Below are 17,119 nucleotides of genomic sequence, written 5' to 3' on the forward strand. Positions count from 1 at the left end.
CGGGCAGTGGAAAGTAGGAAAGAATATAATCAGCGGAATCATAAGTGTCTAGACCTTAATTAAAATTGCATAAAGCAAATGCCGTCTTCAGTCGTGCCGTATTTCTCTGCCAACACGCTAGCTCCTCCTAGGAATTTGGATGTTAAGTGGCTATTCATTTTCCAGGTATTAGCAGGATGGTAAAAGGGGCGAAATCAACGAATATTCATTGTGGCTACAATTGATTTAATATATATTCTTTTCGGAGCAGGTGTCACAACCGAAGGCAGTAGTATTTGCTCGGCTTAGATCGCCTCAGATCTCAGATCTGAGGCAAAGTTACTCTATGCTACGAACTTCGTCGACAGTTCGAAAAAGTTATGAATGAATCCAATGAAAATGCAAATAACTGCAACACACGAAAAATGTAAAGCGTTTCCTTCAATCTAAAAAATGTCGCGTACATTACACGAATAGCATACTAACTTTGCCATTGCACGCGACGGCTGATGTCGGATAAATCAATTTTTCGCATCGACATCTTCCGCTTTGTACGTGCAGCCTGAGTCACTGTCGTCCCTGAAACTTACGACGCCCGCACAAAATGCTGTCTCCGGAACGAGCGAACTACGAAAATTCGACGACACACATAGCTCCCCCTCTTCCTCCCCGAGGCTGCTTCCTGTACTCAGCAATGTTGGATAGAACATAGTCACTTATCGCCAACGCTCGATAGTGAGCTACAATGAATAGGATAAAGGAACGTCCGGTCGATAGAGAAAAAGTTGGTTTACAAAGACCACTGTCAAAAAGGTCTCTCATAAGATGACTAATTTCAAGGGAGGCTGCGGGGCTGATTATAGAGGCGTTCGGCATACTTACCGTTAAATGCAAAACCACCTATACACTTACGACAACATTGATTATATTGAGCGTGCCGAATACGATTGCCTATTCGTACGGGATGAAAATTCTAAACTTCAAATGTTAAAAAACCTTAATGGTAAACAGAATATAGTTCAACGGGCGACCAACTTCAGCAAAAACTTAGGTTAGAATTAAGTTATCAGCGTTCAATAAAATAGGTTTTTCTCACTTAGTGATTGACGCGTGAACGCAAATATAACAAATTTATTGCAAATAAAAAAGATCGCGTGCTTCAAATAAGCATGTAATTTTTCGGCTTTCCTTGTTTTACCTATTGGTCTTTTTTTGATTTATCAGAAACCAAATATCATTAGTATAGATCATGAAATTATAATTTTTTATTCTTTCTATCGTATGTGGCTAAATGTTTTAGGCTAGAGAAGTCATTCCATCGACTGTAGACTCAAAAAAAACGTCGACAAAAAAATAGCTGCTGCTGCTCTTTACGGCGCAAGCGGATAATAACCCTATATGTCTATGCTAGGTAAAAAAGGATGAGCTAGTCAGTTACTATACCATTACCTGAGTCAGCTTGGTGTACCCAGACAGAGCTGTTGCTAAGCGCGTAATACGTCCGTGAGGTTTCGGCACGGTAACCGCTCCAAGGCAACAGGCGACAAGGTAAGGCCACGTCTTTGCCAGGTCGAACATGAGAAGCCCCCTGCCTATTCGAAACTTGCCCTGCTCCACCTTGTCGACTATGATGGCCTGTAGTCGTAGGTAACGTTACAGCTACCGCCTTGGTGATGCCTGTTGAGCTTGTCACTGGAAAGGGAGCGAAGTGCTGTTGTAGTATAGGGTTGGAGCTAGAAGCAACTCTGCGTGGCGAATTGCACAAGGATTTTTATTATCATTTTTGTGCAACTGAACCTATTTTCAGTAGTCCATTGGATATTTGAAGGATTAAATAGGACCATCTATATATAGTCTATACTGATTATCTTCTGTTCAAAAAATTGCCGTCGACACAGGTAATGTTAGTCGTAAAATAGTAAATAATAATAATAATAATAAAAAAATAAATCTATCGAAAAACTATATTAATGATAATATGCCCTAACAATAAAAATTTTTTTTTCTCTTATGCTGGCGACCTTCTTTGTCACCACTAATCGATTAACAATAAGTGCTTGAAATTTATAGGCATTAGTCTTCTTAGTATGTCAATGGCAGTTACGTCACTCCGCGTATTATAGAGCATGATACTATAGAAATCGAGCGATGACTTGCGGAAACTTGTCAAACTTTCGAAGGTCTAACAATATCCAGATTATTAACTGCTTGCTTCCAAATGAATTAGATTATTGATAAATTGATTTACACTAGAAGACGTAGCATAGCGTTTCTAGTTATTTTCTTTTTTTATTAGGTTCGTTTTGTCGCCTTCGGGCCGTAATCTGAGGAACTGAGCTTTTGCACCTTAAGCGCTCCGCGCGACCACCATCCTCAAATTGATTCCACGATCCTTAGCCTAAACCAGTATGATAACAGTGGAAGACAACACGCAAGCATGATCGCTATCGAGGCAAAACAACGAGCTCGATCTATATCTACCAAAATATCATAGTCTGCATCCGTACTACTGGCTTGGTTTTTATCTGTTGTTGCGAGTTGACACAAACGCGTTGCAGGTTCGCCTTCCTCTCCCCAAAACGCTAAAAAAAAACTGGCTGGGTAGCTGGCTGGCTGGCTGGCCAGTCAGTTATTTTATATCGCCCGTCTTTGTGTTATTAAATCAACCAGTCTACAGCTTGTTTGTTTTTTTTTTTTTAGTAACCTATTATATTCAACGAATATGTATGTATCTGTGCATTTCAAGAAGGACATGCTTTCTCTAGGTTTACATCGAGTAAACAAAACTGCTTTCAAGATAGATTTTTCCCTAACTTTTCTATAATTAGATATGAAATTTTATTAGTTAGCAGAATATATATATATATATATATAGTATTGTCAATGAGGGAATACGCTCCTTTACTAGCTATCAGTCTAGCTCATCATTGAGTCTTATGCTTTAGGCTTCAAATGATTATGTGTTTCAAATCTCACAATAGCTAAACGGTCATTTGCTTGACATTTACGAGAGTCTCATTTTACCTGGCAAGATTAGGTTGTTATTTAACTTTTCCATACTCTTCCATTCCATCGTAGATTACCGTGCCGAGCTCAGTGGTAGCTTCATTCAGTTTCCAACCGGTCACTGACGTTTAACCATGAAAACTAGATATAGCAGACATAACCAGTCACGGCTGCGTGTGCTGTCGCTGCTGATCATTACAATCATGCATTTAACACTGATAAGCGTGCTAAGAAACCAATCATCATCATCATCTGAACTGCCTGCTGCCATATCCCGCGCTGTTCATCTAGGGACATGTGTGAGCGGCCGACGGGAACGCATTCACACCGATAAGGGACTCTACTCTGTGAGCTCAGGATTTTGTTGGGTTCTTGCGGGAGTGACGATATGGTGACAGCGGCTAGAAGCAAAATATTTAGCACAAGGAGAAACTACTCATACGAGAGAGAGAGAGAGAGAGAGAGAGAGAGAGAGAGAGAGGGGGGGGGGGCATTGGGATCGAACGACCCAGCGCCTCCGCTGTGCATATACATGTAATGGAGGATATTGTGCGATGACCATTGCCTGAGCTTTCTCACTGCCGTGCGTAGCATGGAGCCTAACAGCGGCACCAGCTGCTGCCCCATTTAATACCTTAGTCTGCTGGACGTTAGCGTTGTCCCATTAAGCCTTTAATCTACACCTTTTGCCTTCTCTATAAAATATCCGTGATTTGTCAGCAGCGTCAACTAGCCAATAATGTTGCCTAGGCTAGCAGCACTGCCCGCCGGCAAACTGCACCAGTTGGGCACGATAACTCTAGCATTGCCGCTGCCCTTGAATGACTGCTGAAACCCTGTGCTCCGAAAGAGGACTCAGGGGATCGCAAACACATACGCCCTTAAGAGGTAAAGCAAGTAGAAACGAATTTCCTTAAGTTAAGGGATCGCAGAGACAATAAACATTGCGCCTAGCACATAATATGGGGCGAAGAAGTCGGTTGTGTTGAAGCAGTGTGCGGAGATGCTTAAAATGCTTAATATTGGAGCTTATATATGCGGGATAATCGGCTGTGGTTGAGAAGACAACTAACCTCAGTGGGTCTTGTTAGGCTCAGAAGGAGAATTTGAAGGGACAGCGAAAGGAAAAATAAGGTTTAGCACCTAAACAATGCTACAATGTATAGCAATAAATCTGATCATTAAACGAGTAATGTAAATGTTTGCTCGAACTCAAATTAGCATATTGCTACATAAGCAGGCTGGCCCAGGTTGTTCTGACAATATATAGGGCTTGTCTCTGAAGACTTTTTACTTTTTTCGTTTTTCTTTTCCTACCTGCTAATCGGACAACACGAGAACTGCTACTGGCAGTAAAAACGATGTAGAGATTTCGAATAGTGATCTACACACGTCTGTACGACCGATACACACTGGCTTTTCTGCATGGTCATCATTAAAAAGGCAACCGTGTCATATGTACGTCGTACGACAGACACGTCTTGTTTGTCTGGTATCGGTTGCCAAACAGTTCCGTTTGTCTCAGACTTGCACAGTCACGTTACTAGCGTCTAATTCTGAACTCTTTCTATTGATAGGTTGTCCAACACGTCACGGTGGAATACGCAGCGCTTGAGAGTCAAGTTAGCAAATTTCAGCGTCTGTCATTGCATCGTACGTGTGGATGCGTCTGCCCGCCCGGCTCGTCTCTTTCCTTCTATACAGCTGCGTGCCATTGCGTGCCAATGTGTTAGTTGGACACTTGTCCGTCCTGTGGGAAGGATCACAAATCATTTTATGCCTTCTGGACGAACCCTCCCGGGCCACTCTGGCACAACCTGGCAGCTAAAGCGGAATGTGCGCTCACTTGCAGCAGGAACAGAGCTCTGCCACCAAGCGCCGCGGAAACATTTCTAAGTACCTAGATTTGATTTATCTTTTTGTATCTTTACCGAAAAAATCTATAACGACCCGCTATAAATGTAACGTTATAAATGTTTTAGTTCATTTATATATTCATTGCACTGACAGCGGTCTTACCGGACTGAATCCGAGTTGCTTGCGTACACGACAACTTTCGGCGGCGGTTTGGCATCATTGCGCACCATATTGGCCACAGACCATAGTTCACCATAGTGCGGTCATGTAGATACCGAACAAACTACCTGACTATCTCCGACCCGGATCCGTGTTATTGTCAGACCACGCTGAAAAACCATTGATTATGGACGGAGGAACCCCATGTGTTGAACGCCAATCCAGTCACCAGATGATTCCGGGCAAACAGAACCTTGTCCTGATATGGTTTTATTATTTTCAGCCTTTACGAAGATTTTTCTGAAGCAAATAATTAGCGGTGCGTTTATTTGAAGTTGGATCCTCTTGGAAATGGGATTCTGAGATTACTGCTACGAAGTTCTGCCACAAAACGCCTATTCTACCTTATTGAAATCAGCATTTGATACGATTAACTCTCGGTGACTCTTATTGGCTTTCCAATAGAGCCACAAAGCGTACAGCTTCTCCAATGCGTCTGATCTTAGTAACGTTGGAAGGACTAGAATCATTACGTTTGATTCACGGGCAACTGCTTAAGTTGTGAATGTTTATATCAGTGTAAAATTGTCGCCTCTACGATTGGTAACGACTATTCGCACATCAAAAACACTTATGCAGAAACCAACGATGCCCACACGCATTAGGAACCCGGCCTGATTTTTATACTTTGTGCATGCGTCTACAAATTACGTTACATGATTTACAGAACGGCTTAACACGTATATTAGGGAAAGTGGCCGGCCGAGGTGGCCGAGTAGAGCTCTCAGTACGCAAAGCTGTGTTAGTCGCCCACATTTTGCATGTGTAAACGCAACTTTTTTAATCGTACCGTGTGTAAGTTTACATATTTTTATATGGCCAGATTTGTAAGGTAGGAACAAGTTCCTGAGAAAAATTTAAATCGGAAAAGAAGCACTGCCTAGCTAAAAATAGACGGCCATATAAAGTGATATATATGCGTTCACGAAACTAATCCGACTACTGGTACGATTGCAATGTACTACAAATGACAGTTGCCCACCATGCTTGGATTACCGGCAAACCTTATTAGTTGAGCTTGGCGCCCTTGCCTCAAACGCTTTATATGTGTACGATATGATTATGGTTGTATTTGGCCAACCTAAGCTATATATTGAACGCGGAACGCACTCTGCCGTTCTTTATATCCGTTAGTATCATGGCCACGATTAGTCTTGATTTCAGATGTTTACGTATAAGCGCTCTGCAGAACTTGACCCACTGTAGAATCCTGGCGCGGGCAGACTGCAGGCGAAAAAAGGGTCATAGTATTCGGCGGGACGCTATCGTTTGTTTGCTAAAGGAGCCGTAAGGCGGCTCGCGCCTGGTTGTCTGGTTTCCGATTCGATTCATTGAAAGCTTTGCTTCAACTGGCGTTCTCCTATAGTGGCAGCTTTTTCTTGCCAAAATCTCCTTCTCTGGCAGAATTCAGAGATCCAACGTTTCGTGTCTACTCGTGGTGGTAGGTCCCCTCGCCTTTCATGGCAGGGTCCCTTATCCCCCGAAACCTGCCCAATCTCATCCGCCACCTATTCTGTCTTATCTAACCTTCACCCTCGAAGGGCGCTCTTTGGCCTAGTCATCGTTAGGGATCTAGCTTACTTGAATCTTCTCGGGAAAATTTAATTAGTACGCATGAATCCATTAGGCTGTGTCTTCGTAACGATACTACAGTATAATGGGAGAAGAAACCTGTTATGAGGATACTAGCTAACAATTTCTAGACAAACAATGCGTTACGCCCTGGTTATGGGGAATTCGAGGATTGGGTTGCAGTCATATCTAATAATTACTCGAATTTCCATATCGAGTTATTATTCTATTTTTGTTTCAGTAATTAACTTTTTGATTCGACCTGGGTAGCAGAAACGCGACGTGAGATGTATTCTCGAAGGACGCAATAGACACCTTAGTTAGGGCCGATTTTACCTGTGGCATGTGAGCGAATCATTTAAACAAGTTGGCAAATTTACCCCGAGATGTAGCGCTATATCGTTGACCAGTGCTGAAGTCCACTTTTAAACATCCGCCATGTTTGACTTGAAGTTGTCGTGACTTGTGACCCTTGTGCCGAGTAAATGATATAAGCCACATGTCTGACGTCGTGCTAGAGGGGATGACTGTTGTGAATATGGATTAAACGTTGCCATAATTGTTCAGTATGCTGCTACTAATTAAATAACTCATATCGGGTGGTCCTGAGAAAAATTTCCTTTTCTACTCTGGTTGTTTTTTTATTTAGGGTGGCAATGTATGCTTTTCCGCGGAACTGTCTATACCAAATTTTCCGATTAATTTCCTATAGCATAACATGCTTCGACATACAACTTGAACACTATGCAAAACCCGCCTGTTAGTGCTTATACGTTTTGTGTTTCCCGGCATCATACTAGGAGAAGTCCGATGCTCAACTTCTGTTATTTTTTACCGGATTTTTTTTATATAGTGAGGTATTTGCAAAAACAAGCTATGCTTGATTAGTCTTGTTCTCAGTAAATTGTTCCCATTGCAAGCGTATGATGCGTTGTCACAAAGTGTATAAAAAAAAAACTGTAATCTATGGACTCGAGTTGCTTCTTTAAAGCCATTTTAGCAAGAGTAAATATCAGGGTTTTTCAACGACCCGAATCACGTTGCGGCATACCTTTGAAATTTTCTGAATTTCTTCTTCTTTTTTATTCTAAGAGCCTTAAAAAAAGGTCAAGAGTCCACGCGGAAGGACATTCAAACGTTTTTGAGTCGTGCTTACGATCATTCGCTTGGTTCATTCCGAAAGTACAATGTACTCACTGTATGTATAGTAGAGCTGTTTCATCTGTCAAATGCTAGAAAATATGGCTCGATGAGCAATAATTATTAGCATTGTTATTATTCCCTTTTTTGATTCGTCTGATACTGCTGATGATATTTTACGGAACAACCTCGAACGGCTTTCAGTCAAGGCGATATATGAGCAGAGCTACACAGAACTCAGGCTTTCAGCTTACCTCCTCGAAAGAAGGTTCGGGAGTAAATTCTGTCTCAGCTTTTCCACATAATGTTGAGTTTTCTAGTTCGCCTTCAGTAGATCATGTGGGTTTTACTCCGCCACCTGCCCGTTCGATGCCACCTGCCCATCTAACATCCTTTATGAAACAGCTGCTTTCCTGGACCCAATTTACTTGGCTACCAAAGCACCTTTTCTGTCGTAGTAGTGCTGAATTTGTCTTTTTCAGCTTGCAAAGTGCAACACCACAGAACTTCCGTTCGATGGCTAGCGTGTACAGAGGAATGTATGCTTTTTAATTTTAATCTCTTGCCCAATCGGCGATCGCCTATCGCACAGGAAGGATCTAATGAAGACTCAGACACTCTTCAGATATTGACAATTATTTTAGATATATACGAAGTACGAATTAAAGTTAAATGTGTATCTGTTTTTCGCTTCGGATCGCTCAGATCCCACAGCGAATTATCTAAAAATGAATAAAGTTATAAATTATCTGAAATAACAATATTTAGATGGCCATTTTTTATAAAAGTATGGTATGAACTACTTGACTGACGGGCGCTTCATGGAGTTAACTGGACTAACTTACGCGCTTAGGGAAACATCCCTTAACGTTTCAACGCCAGTTTCAAACCGGCAACGTACGATCAATAGTACTGTTCTCTTTAGTTGTTGTTATGTTGTCGAACAAAAGATAAGTGGCTCAAAATTCGATTACTTGGTAGCCAGAAGCACATGATCCGAGTGACGATCTAATCGAGGGAAAAAGGGTCAATTTGATTCTGCTCATCATTGAATCTGTATCAGGTAATAGAAATACCTGAAATTCCGCTTAATTTCTCCTTCAGACCATATTGGGCAATGAATTCTCGCCTCACCGCGAACTCTTCTCGTTCCCCCGATAAATACAATACAAATGACTATAAGACAACGAAGGTAATGAGAATACTGAGGTATCTGAAATTTCTGGCGATTTTTTTACTTGCGTTTAGCAATGACAGATGATGTTGGCTAAGGATTGTTCCTTCCTACTAATCGAAAGTTCCCTTTGATTGTTGAAAGATTTATGTATGCCCCAGCGGGAGAAAACATTGACCCTGACTGAAGTTTCTAACGTATAATATTTCAGCACCGTCATGCTAAGCTCGAGCAACGGAAGCGTCTTACTGAGACCCCAGTTAATCCGACCCCTAAACTTTACTATTACCCTGTGGCGCTGTCGCGTAATCTCGTTATCTATTTCACCGTTTTAATACGAGGTAAGATTTAATTTTTGCCAAACTCTATCCAAGCTATCACTTAGAAAAGAAAGCAACGTTTCGATATAAATCTTTGAAACATTTTGATGTTCGCCCAAAGAGGTCGAACTTCAACCAGTCACCTACCTTCTATGACAAGAAAGCTATGGCCAAGCAAATACTTAACCGATCGCTAAAATTAATGTATAGCTTACTTAAGGTTAAGATTCTACTTTCACCTTCGTTCGTCTGCCATATTCGAGCGTTTGAATGGAGCAGAAGACGAACGAGCTGAAGGAATCCTTCGTGCTTCAAACTTTTCCTGTTTAGCTAAGTCTTAACGTATAAAAACCAAGTGCACAAATAACCAGCTGCGGTCGTCACAGTCAATAGCATCCCATATATAGACGGAGTTGTATGTACAAGATGCCATTGTTAAGGAAAACCGCTGCTGTAATTATTTGCTGGTATATTTGCCGATAACTTTTCGATCTCATGGATCAAATGGGAGACAACTGCTAGTTTTGCAAGGATCGTTTATTAGAGATCCTTATGTCGTTGGCCCGCATATCCCCATCAGGTACGACTATAATGGGCCACCCATGATTCTATACAGAGAAGCCAATTAAAGTGATTAAAGCTGCCAGGGACCGCTGTTGTAACCCGAGTTGAAGACTTCCAAAATTCCTTCAATGGTATTGTAACAAACATCGATATACAAATGAGCAGCAGACAATATAGTTGAAGGTAATTGAGTTTGTTGGAAAGCTGAAGCAAGTAAGCCAAATGAGATATTTTCAAACACAGAAGCACTGATATTGTTTCGTGCGAATACCGGATTATTTACGGGCACTGTTTTCTGCTTTTTTTCTGATAGGACGATAATCGGTTATGGGGCTGCCTGCAACGGGGCCTATTTAAATGGGTGTTCTGGTAGGACGGCACTTCGTGTTGGGCTGAGTGTACCCAGTTTGTGTCACTCAAGGAAAGAGAAACACTTTCTGTGAATACGTACCTGTCTTCTGGAACACTAACGATATGTTTAACGATTCGTCGTACAAACAGTTTGCCGACTCGATCATGCTTTAGATTGTGACCTTCCTAGTAGCAAAGCTCTGTTGAGCTTTAGACGTCGCAAAGGCTGCATGGGTTGAGGAGAAGGTGTAGCTGGTTTGATCAGTATGGGGAAGTCGTAACGATGTAAACATCGTCCATTTGTCCAGAGCTCACTTGGACACATTTAAACGTATGTGAGTCTTGTGATTGTACATAATTAGCAGACGTGACTTCTTAAGGGAACAGTGAAGTGCTTACGACAGTCTTCAAACCTATTCCTACCGATATGCCCAGACCGGTCTGCCAAAGCTCGGTTATATGCACGCATTAGCATAGTTTTCTTGAAATACTGCGCATCAATTGTGGATATACTGATACATTTCGAGATGGTATACGTTTCCTGGCGATATTTTTTCATCTTCGACAATTCTATTCTTTGACTCTGCCGCCAAATAAGTTTGCCCAACGAAAAAGAAGCAAGCACGCCTGTAGAGGCTTAAAGGGCATGAAGTTTGAGCTCTTCGCGAATTGAGAATGTTTAGGTACAATCTGACTCGGATGTACTATCAACGTCTGAGTCAAATCGCCGATAGTACTGTCGTTCGGCCCTGCTTTATGAGAATACAGATGTTACAGCTGTTATCAAGAGAAACTTAATAAGGGTGGCCTATAAACATTTAGTGTGACAAGCTACACCTAGATGCCATTTAATTTTATTGATATCTTTGTATAGTGAACAGTAGACGGCGTTTTATATAAATAATAGTGTATAATATAGCTAGAATTAGTGGCTTTTAGATGAACGAAACCATGATAGAACATTGAGGTGATTATTCTGCTTTTCATTGTGTAGCAATGCGAAAAAGATACTTCTGCTATCCGAATAGCCCTACCTTCCAAGATTTGGATCAACGTTTTCTGGTTGAACGTAATGATTTGATTTAGAATTAGGATCTAAACATTCTAAATACAAAATGTATAATCGTGTTTTACGTTATACACACGCTGGATGTTACGCTGGAAGCTATTCAGGCGTACTCACTCCAGCAGTTACTCGATACCCTCACATTCTACCTAAATTCACGACAAGGAAGAGATATTGTGTCACAACTACCCAGAAAGAGCTAAGCGGAATCACGGAAATGACTCATAGGTGATATGCTACAAGCGAAAGTCTCTGTGCCCCGCGTTCAGTCTAATGAGGCTCACTATTCTACTTCCATTTGAACTAAAAATGGTGGCGTCCGTTACCGTTGCTGGCGTTATTCGTCTTGCGTTTTTTCCATGGTTCACACACAATACAGGCGTACGTACGTTCCTTTTTCATCGTCTGCCTTATCGCCGCTGTTTTTCCTCCTGCCATTAAATAAGAGCAAAGCCCTTGAGCGACGTTTACTGAGCTACTGCTTTAAGCGTATACTGTGCTTCTTTAGGTATGCTTCTCTCTCTTTAGGTATGCCTTGTTCGTTGGGTCGGGGAGCTAGGATTTGCTACGTAGGCCGTCAGCTGTAGTACTACTGGCGCTGCTTCTGCTAGCGACCAAGTGGGACCAAGCGGTCGCCAAGTCTGGAGTCTGCTGTAGTTGCCCGTTGTCATCTTCGTTGTTCTGCTCTCAATGAATGGCACTCCGAGAGTTGGACTACAGCGAACTCAGTTTGGCTGATATAACAGCGACAGGGATACCGAAGAGAGGCTTTCTCCTGCTTTGTTATACACGACGTTTATTCTGTCGATCGGTCGGTGGCCGGGTCCAAGGGTCCTCCAGGCTTTCAGCCAAATCAACTGCCCGCTGTTCGTTCAAGGCCAGTCTTGCACCAGTGGAACGTTGTCTGCCAACAATGCACTAACTCTGCCAGCCACGCGAAGGGATTCAGGACTATTTGCTCGGAATCCCAGCATAAGTACTGCCATCTCCTCATTTCCGTAGCTGAATCTCAACTGAGTCTCTAACCATGCTTCACCGTGGCTCTGTGGAGGTACAACAATGAATAGCTGCAGGCCGACTATGTCATATATTTTACACTTGGCATGACTGTATCTTCTTGTTCGTAAATGTGGAAGTGCATGTGTGTATAATTCGAGAAGTGCGTACTCTGTGCTTTATGCGTTCATGCCTCTGTACTTGCATGACTGTGTATGTATGTGTGTGGATATGTGTTTCCCCGTATCTATTTTTTTTTGTATCATCTTTTCTCGTATTTGAGAAGGAGAAATAGCGCCACAAAGTTAAAGAAAAATGCTATAAAATGTCTCTCGCTCTCTGTTGATTTGTTTTTTTCGTGGGGTGTATAGTATACGTTGGAGAGTACTGGACGCTGAGAGTGTGCGCGGCAGCCGCCCGCTGTAGTAGATATGAAAACGGAAAAAGGACGAGGCCAACCTTTGCAGGGCCGTTCTTTCTTCAAGACTGCCTCGCGCACTCGTAGAGCGCCTTGACCCGTGGCCTGCATTGGCGTCTATACTGGACCTCTACTCATGTCGTATGTTGGGTAGCTGCAAGGAAAAAACACGCTGACCCACTTTCACCTACTTTGCTGCATTAGAAAACGCAGTGCTGGCAGAGAGCGTACGTTTCACCTTATGCCTGTCTATATATTGCGTTCTCCGAAGCCGACACGACCCCAAAAAGCACTAAAAGACTCGACAGGCCAGCAGCATCTTCAGCGCGCGCGGCATCTCCCTTGTGACCCTTAGTGGCGTTCGGCGGAGTTTCCCGTACTTCCCTTAGGCCGCTGGGAGGTTAGCCTCAACGTGGCTAAGAAGATAGAAGGGCAGGATCTCCCCCAACGCCCTTTTCTCCCTCTCTATATTTCGCGCCTCAGCACTACCATACATTGGTAATGCAAGGGAAGGCATCGGTGGTCGGAACGACTAACCGGCCTTTTTCGCAGGCCCAAAACAACGGAGAAACGATCACAATCATCGCTTTAGTTGGCTACTTTCCATTTCGGTACCTCATCTCCCATAGTTATACTCAGAGAAGTCATACCCCGTTCTAAAGGGCAAAACGGAAAGCAGTTGACTCTTAGAATCAATGATAATGTTTGGATAGTAAGAACAGTTGTGTTCAATAAAAACTCTTAGATAAGATTTTTTTCAACGCCTTCGGCTATTCCTACTGTGTAAACAAATATCAGATTTGAATCACTCTTTCGATGTAGGATCAAGAGCTTTCTTCCACTAGAATGCGTGACCATGGTAGGTCATACAGAGCCTACCCAGGGTTCCTCCAACGGATTTATAAAACGGCGTAATGACCATATGCCACGGTAGGCAATTGCCAACGATGAAACTTAACTCAACGATCGCCGCACGTACACTAGATATACTGATTACTTAATTGTAATTATTTTTCTACCGTTACTTGGCAGAACATTACTAAAAAAATGAATATGGAAGTTATTAAGCGGTGCTTCCAGACCTTCGGCGCACGCGTCGTTAGTATCCCTTTTCGGCACAACCCTGAAATAATCGGTTTGTTTATTTGAACTATGTACTCTTTTGATGTAGGCGGATGACTCTTACAAAGAAGGGTTAGGTTGACCGTATACACTTATAATGCATCGATTTGGATTGTAAAGCACACATAAAAAATGAATGTACCTAGAACTAAGCACCTCGTTATTATGAGCACGTACGAAGCACTACTACGAAATTGAGCCAAGAAATTGGAGTAGTTTTTAGTTACTACTCTATATGATTTCAGTATGCCTTGGTTATATAGGTAGGTTTGTATTAATCCAAGAGCACGAATAGGCTACCTCATTATGAAAAATTGTTTTCGCTGTATTATTGCTTCAAATTAATTAAATTTAAATAAAGTACGCTTAGTCGGATTAACAGTAGCAGCTTTATGTACTAGATGTTCCTTTAATTAGTTAAGACTGCCTTTAGAGGCTACGATGGTCGCCTGAAATGTCAAGCGAAGTTCAAATTCCTTGCCTTGCAACTTGCTAAAGGAGGCGATAGCCACAAATCATACGTGAGCTCTGACAAGTACCACAATTCCTATAAAAAAAAGCTAGTTTTACGAACACATTCCTCCGTTAGCTTTACTTGAGTTCCAAACTGTATGCTCCAGAATACAAAGCAAGACTGTATCAATCTATTCATACAAGGGAGGATTGTCGGATCACAGGGTGACTACAACTATAAAGCTTTCCATCTAAGGGCGTGCACGATAAAGAAAGCCTAACGTAAAAACGACATCATCAGGCGTCATCTTTGGTGACTAAGCTGTATCACCGCCTCAGGCATCATTTTCATTATGAAGGAGAAGCGACATTGCGCTCTTGACCAGAAGACATCATAGTCGAGCCACAATTTTGCTGATACACGTTAGGCCAACATTTGGTCTTATTTTAGTTGTAACTAAAGCTGTAATGACAAGACCTCTCTACCTGTTGTTTTTGGGTGATCTGTTCACATTGTAAACTCACCTCAAAGCTGTCATCCTTTCTTTGGCTGGACTTTCGAAAATGCACCTTAAATGCTTTCGGCTCTTAAATTGTTTTATTTTCGTCTGCCGCATGTCCGATCTAGAGTCTAGAATCTCTCTGGACCCTACCAGAATCGGACGAAGGAAACAGCGCTGCTCTGGTTTTTGGCGTATGCCTCGTTAGTTGAATGTGCCAGAACGAGGGGGCAATTCCGGCAATTGGTTGCCTCACGGAGCCAAGTCCGCCCCTGTCAGGGCGAGCCCGCTTAGTTTCGTTAGTCAACCAGCCACTCCTGCTGTTCCATATGTTAGCTCGTTAACGTAATGAAACACATGCGCAAGGACAGCCGAGACAACCAAGACGGGTCCGTACCCTTCGCGTTACAGTAAGCCACGGAGCTTGTGTGATACCCACTTGCGTGGATGGACGTAGAGTACGATGTCGTAGAGACACAAAAACATTGGCACGGCATGAAACGATGGCTGCGTTTTACGAAAGGTAAACTAACATAGGGGGGACTGAGGGCCGGAGAAGGGCTGAGGTTTGGACTAGTCTAATGGTTGTGGTAGAAGGAAAAGCTAAAAAATTGCCAGGAAGATTTGAGAAAACTGCGCAGAATCAAGCTACATGAATGTATTTCACTTGTATTTTCACAAGTTCACTTGTATTATTCACTTGTAGCAGCTTATAATAAATAAGCTGCCATACAAGTGCATAACAAATATTTCGATATGGGGAATGCTACATGCTATCGCAATTCATTATGATACGTTGTAGTTTTAACGAGATGACCCAGATGTTTGTTTTTGTATCAGAAAGGTGGTGGGTCAAGTGATTTGAACACAAATTAAAAAAAAAACAAGGCCTAATTTTCTTGCATGAATTGTGTGTCCGATATGTGTCAGATAAGGCTTTATTTTGAAGCACGTTAAAACAAAATATAGTAATAATAGTAATATAATAGTAATATTAGAGCATATGGAATCAGTCAAGCTAAGCCAAATAGGGAAAAGGGGTGACGATGTTACTAGTCGCTGCAAATAAATATATCAACACTTCAATTTTAGAAGAATTATTCATTTCATTTAGTAAGTGGTAAGAGTAGGTATCTTTCTAGCTGAAGAGCTGCAGAAGTCGATTTTTGGTTGTAGAATTTTGGCTGGTTTTTCGCTCTAGCGGCCTTTACATCAGTAGAGGACGCTAGAGCGAAAAACCTGCGCCGATCAACGGATCTGGGTGATCACGGGATATTTCCCTTGGGATACTTAGAACCGAGTTAGATCTTCTCTGACAGCGGTCTGAAATACGAGAATGCTCTGTTTACCGTCATCCCAGCCCTACTCCAGTGGAGCAGACGCAGTTTTCCCTCCGGCAACGGCCCACAACTTACTGGCTAATCCCGTTGGAACGCTAGATTTGCAAAACTAGTATCTGGCGTCGCTAAGGCCAGGTACATTTAACCGATGTCCTACTGCATCGCATCAACACTAGTCTTGTTATTGCATATATATAAAAGAGCTTTCACATGATTTTGCATGGAATTTGAAGCCCAAATCTAACTGATAGCAGTGACGTACTACCGTCGTTCAAGCCTCGTAACGGTTTACATGGGCATACTTCCGTTCTGTTAAAATCCAGTAATAATACGGTTAATGTAAGAATGTATCGGCCGACAAAATACATGTAATTACCGATGCTTTCGTCTGGTTCGTCAGAAGCTCTTCGTTGAAACATTGTCCACAGTTCTCAGTAACCCAAATAATAAGTAGTTGGCGTGCAAACACAGATGATCAAGATCAATTTTTTTAACTGGGCCCAAAATTGCTAAGCGGCGCAGACATCGATAGGCAATGAGGATTTACTTCTTCAGCATCGGCAGCTCTCCATCTCGCCGGCGTCTGGTTAGGAAAAACAGCATTCTACATACTGAGCATAAGATTTGGACCTGTCAAAACACTTTCAGTCCTCGAAACTTGCAGTTCTCTCAGCCAAAAGTCACCCACTGCCGCCCGTTTTTTTCTTCATAGTTTGTTGCCTGTCGTTTTCTTGTCAGGCGCTTACCCGACGGCGTACACCACGCTCTACTCCCCAGATACTACTACGATTACGCCAAAACGGCAACCGCAGTACTTCGTATCTACAATGCTGTCTCTTATACGCTATGCTCTTTTTGTCCGTCGATAATTGTCAATAACAGAGACCAACAGTCTTTGAACATTCGACTTACGTTACGAAACCCCTTCATAGTAACCGGTACCCAGAGCTGTTATGAGTCGTGGTCTTAAGCGGACCACTGAAGGGTACCGATTCAAGTTTGGTCGCAGCAGGAGGCAATGCGATACGAAGAAAAAGTCGGT

The 17,119-nt window shown here is 42.4% G+C and overlaps 1 protein-coding gene and 1 long non-coding RNA gene across 15 annotated transcripts in view; one reads left to right on the forward strand and one right to left on the reverse strand.

The window, feature by feature from the left end:
• Positions 1–17,119, reverse strand: part of LOC111253150 (uncharacterized) — a 73,104-nt gene that overhangs the window by 14,540 nt on the left and 41,445 nt on the right. For 10 of the 14 annotated variants that reach the window (XM_086993664.1, XM_086993660.1, XM_086993663.1 and 7 more), the window contains one exon: positions 1,429–1,671. In XM_086993664.1, coding sequence (XP_086849790.1) covers positions 1,429–1,671 — 243 coding nt within the window. Of the gene's footprint in view, positions 1–465; positions 662–1,428; positions 1,672–2,325; positions 2,520–3,003; positions 3,404–11,574; positions 11,860–17,119 lie in introns of those variants that run through there. The other 4 variants (XM_086993666.1, XM_086993667.1, XM_022812160.2 and 1 more) reach the window with 4 other exon arrangements.
• Positions 4,719–17,119, forward strand: part of LOC111253151 (uncharacterized) — a 65,979-nt gene continuing 53,578 nt past the window's right edge. Inside the window, exons 1-2 of the long non-coding RNA XR_015330636.1 lie at positions 4,719–4,881; positions 9,159–9,288. This is a non-coding gene — a long non-coding RNA (uncharacterized LOC111253151). The remainder of the gene's footprint in view (positions 4,882–9,158; positions 9,289–17,119) is intronic.

This window comes from Varroa destructor, unplaced genomic scaffold (genome assembly GCF_002443255.2).
Source record: "Varroa destructor unplaced genomic scaffold, Vdes_3.0 BEIS01000006.1, whole genome shotgun sequence".
Classification (NCBI taxonomy): domain Eukaryota; kingdom Metazoa; phylum Arthropoda; class Arachnida; order Mesostigmata; family Varroidae; genus Varroa; species Varroa destructor.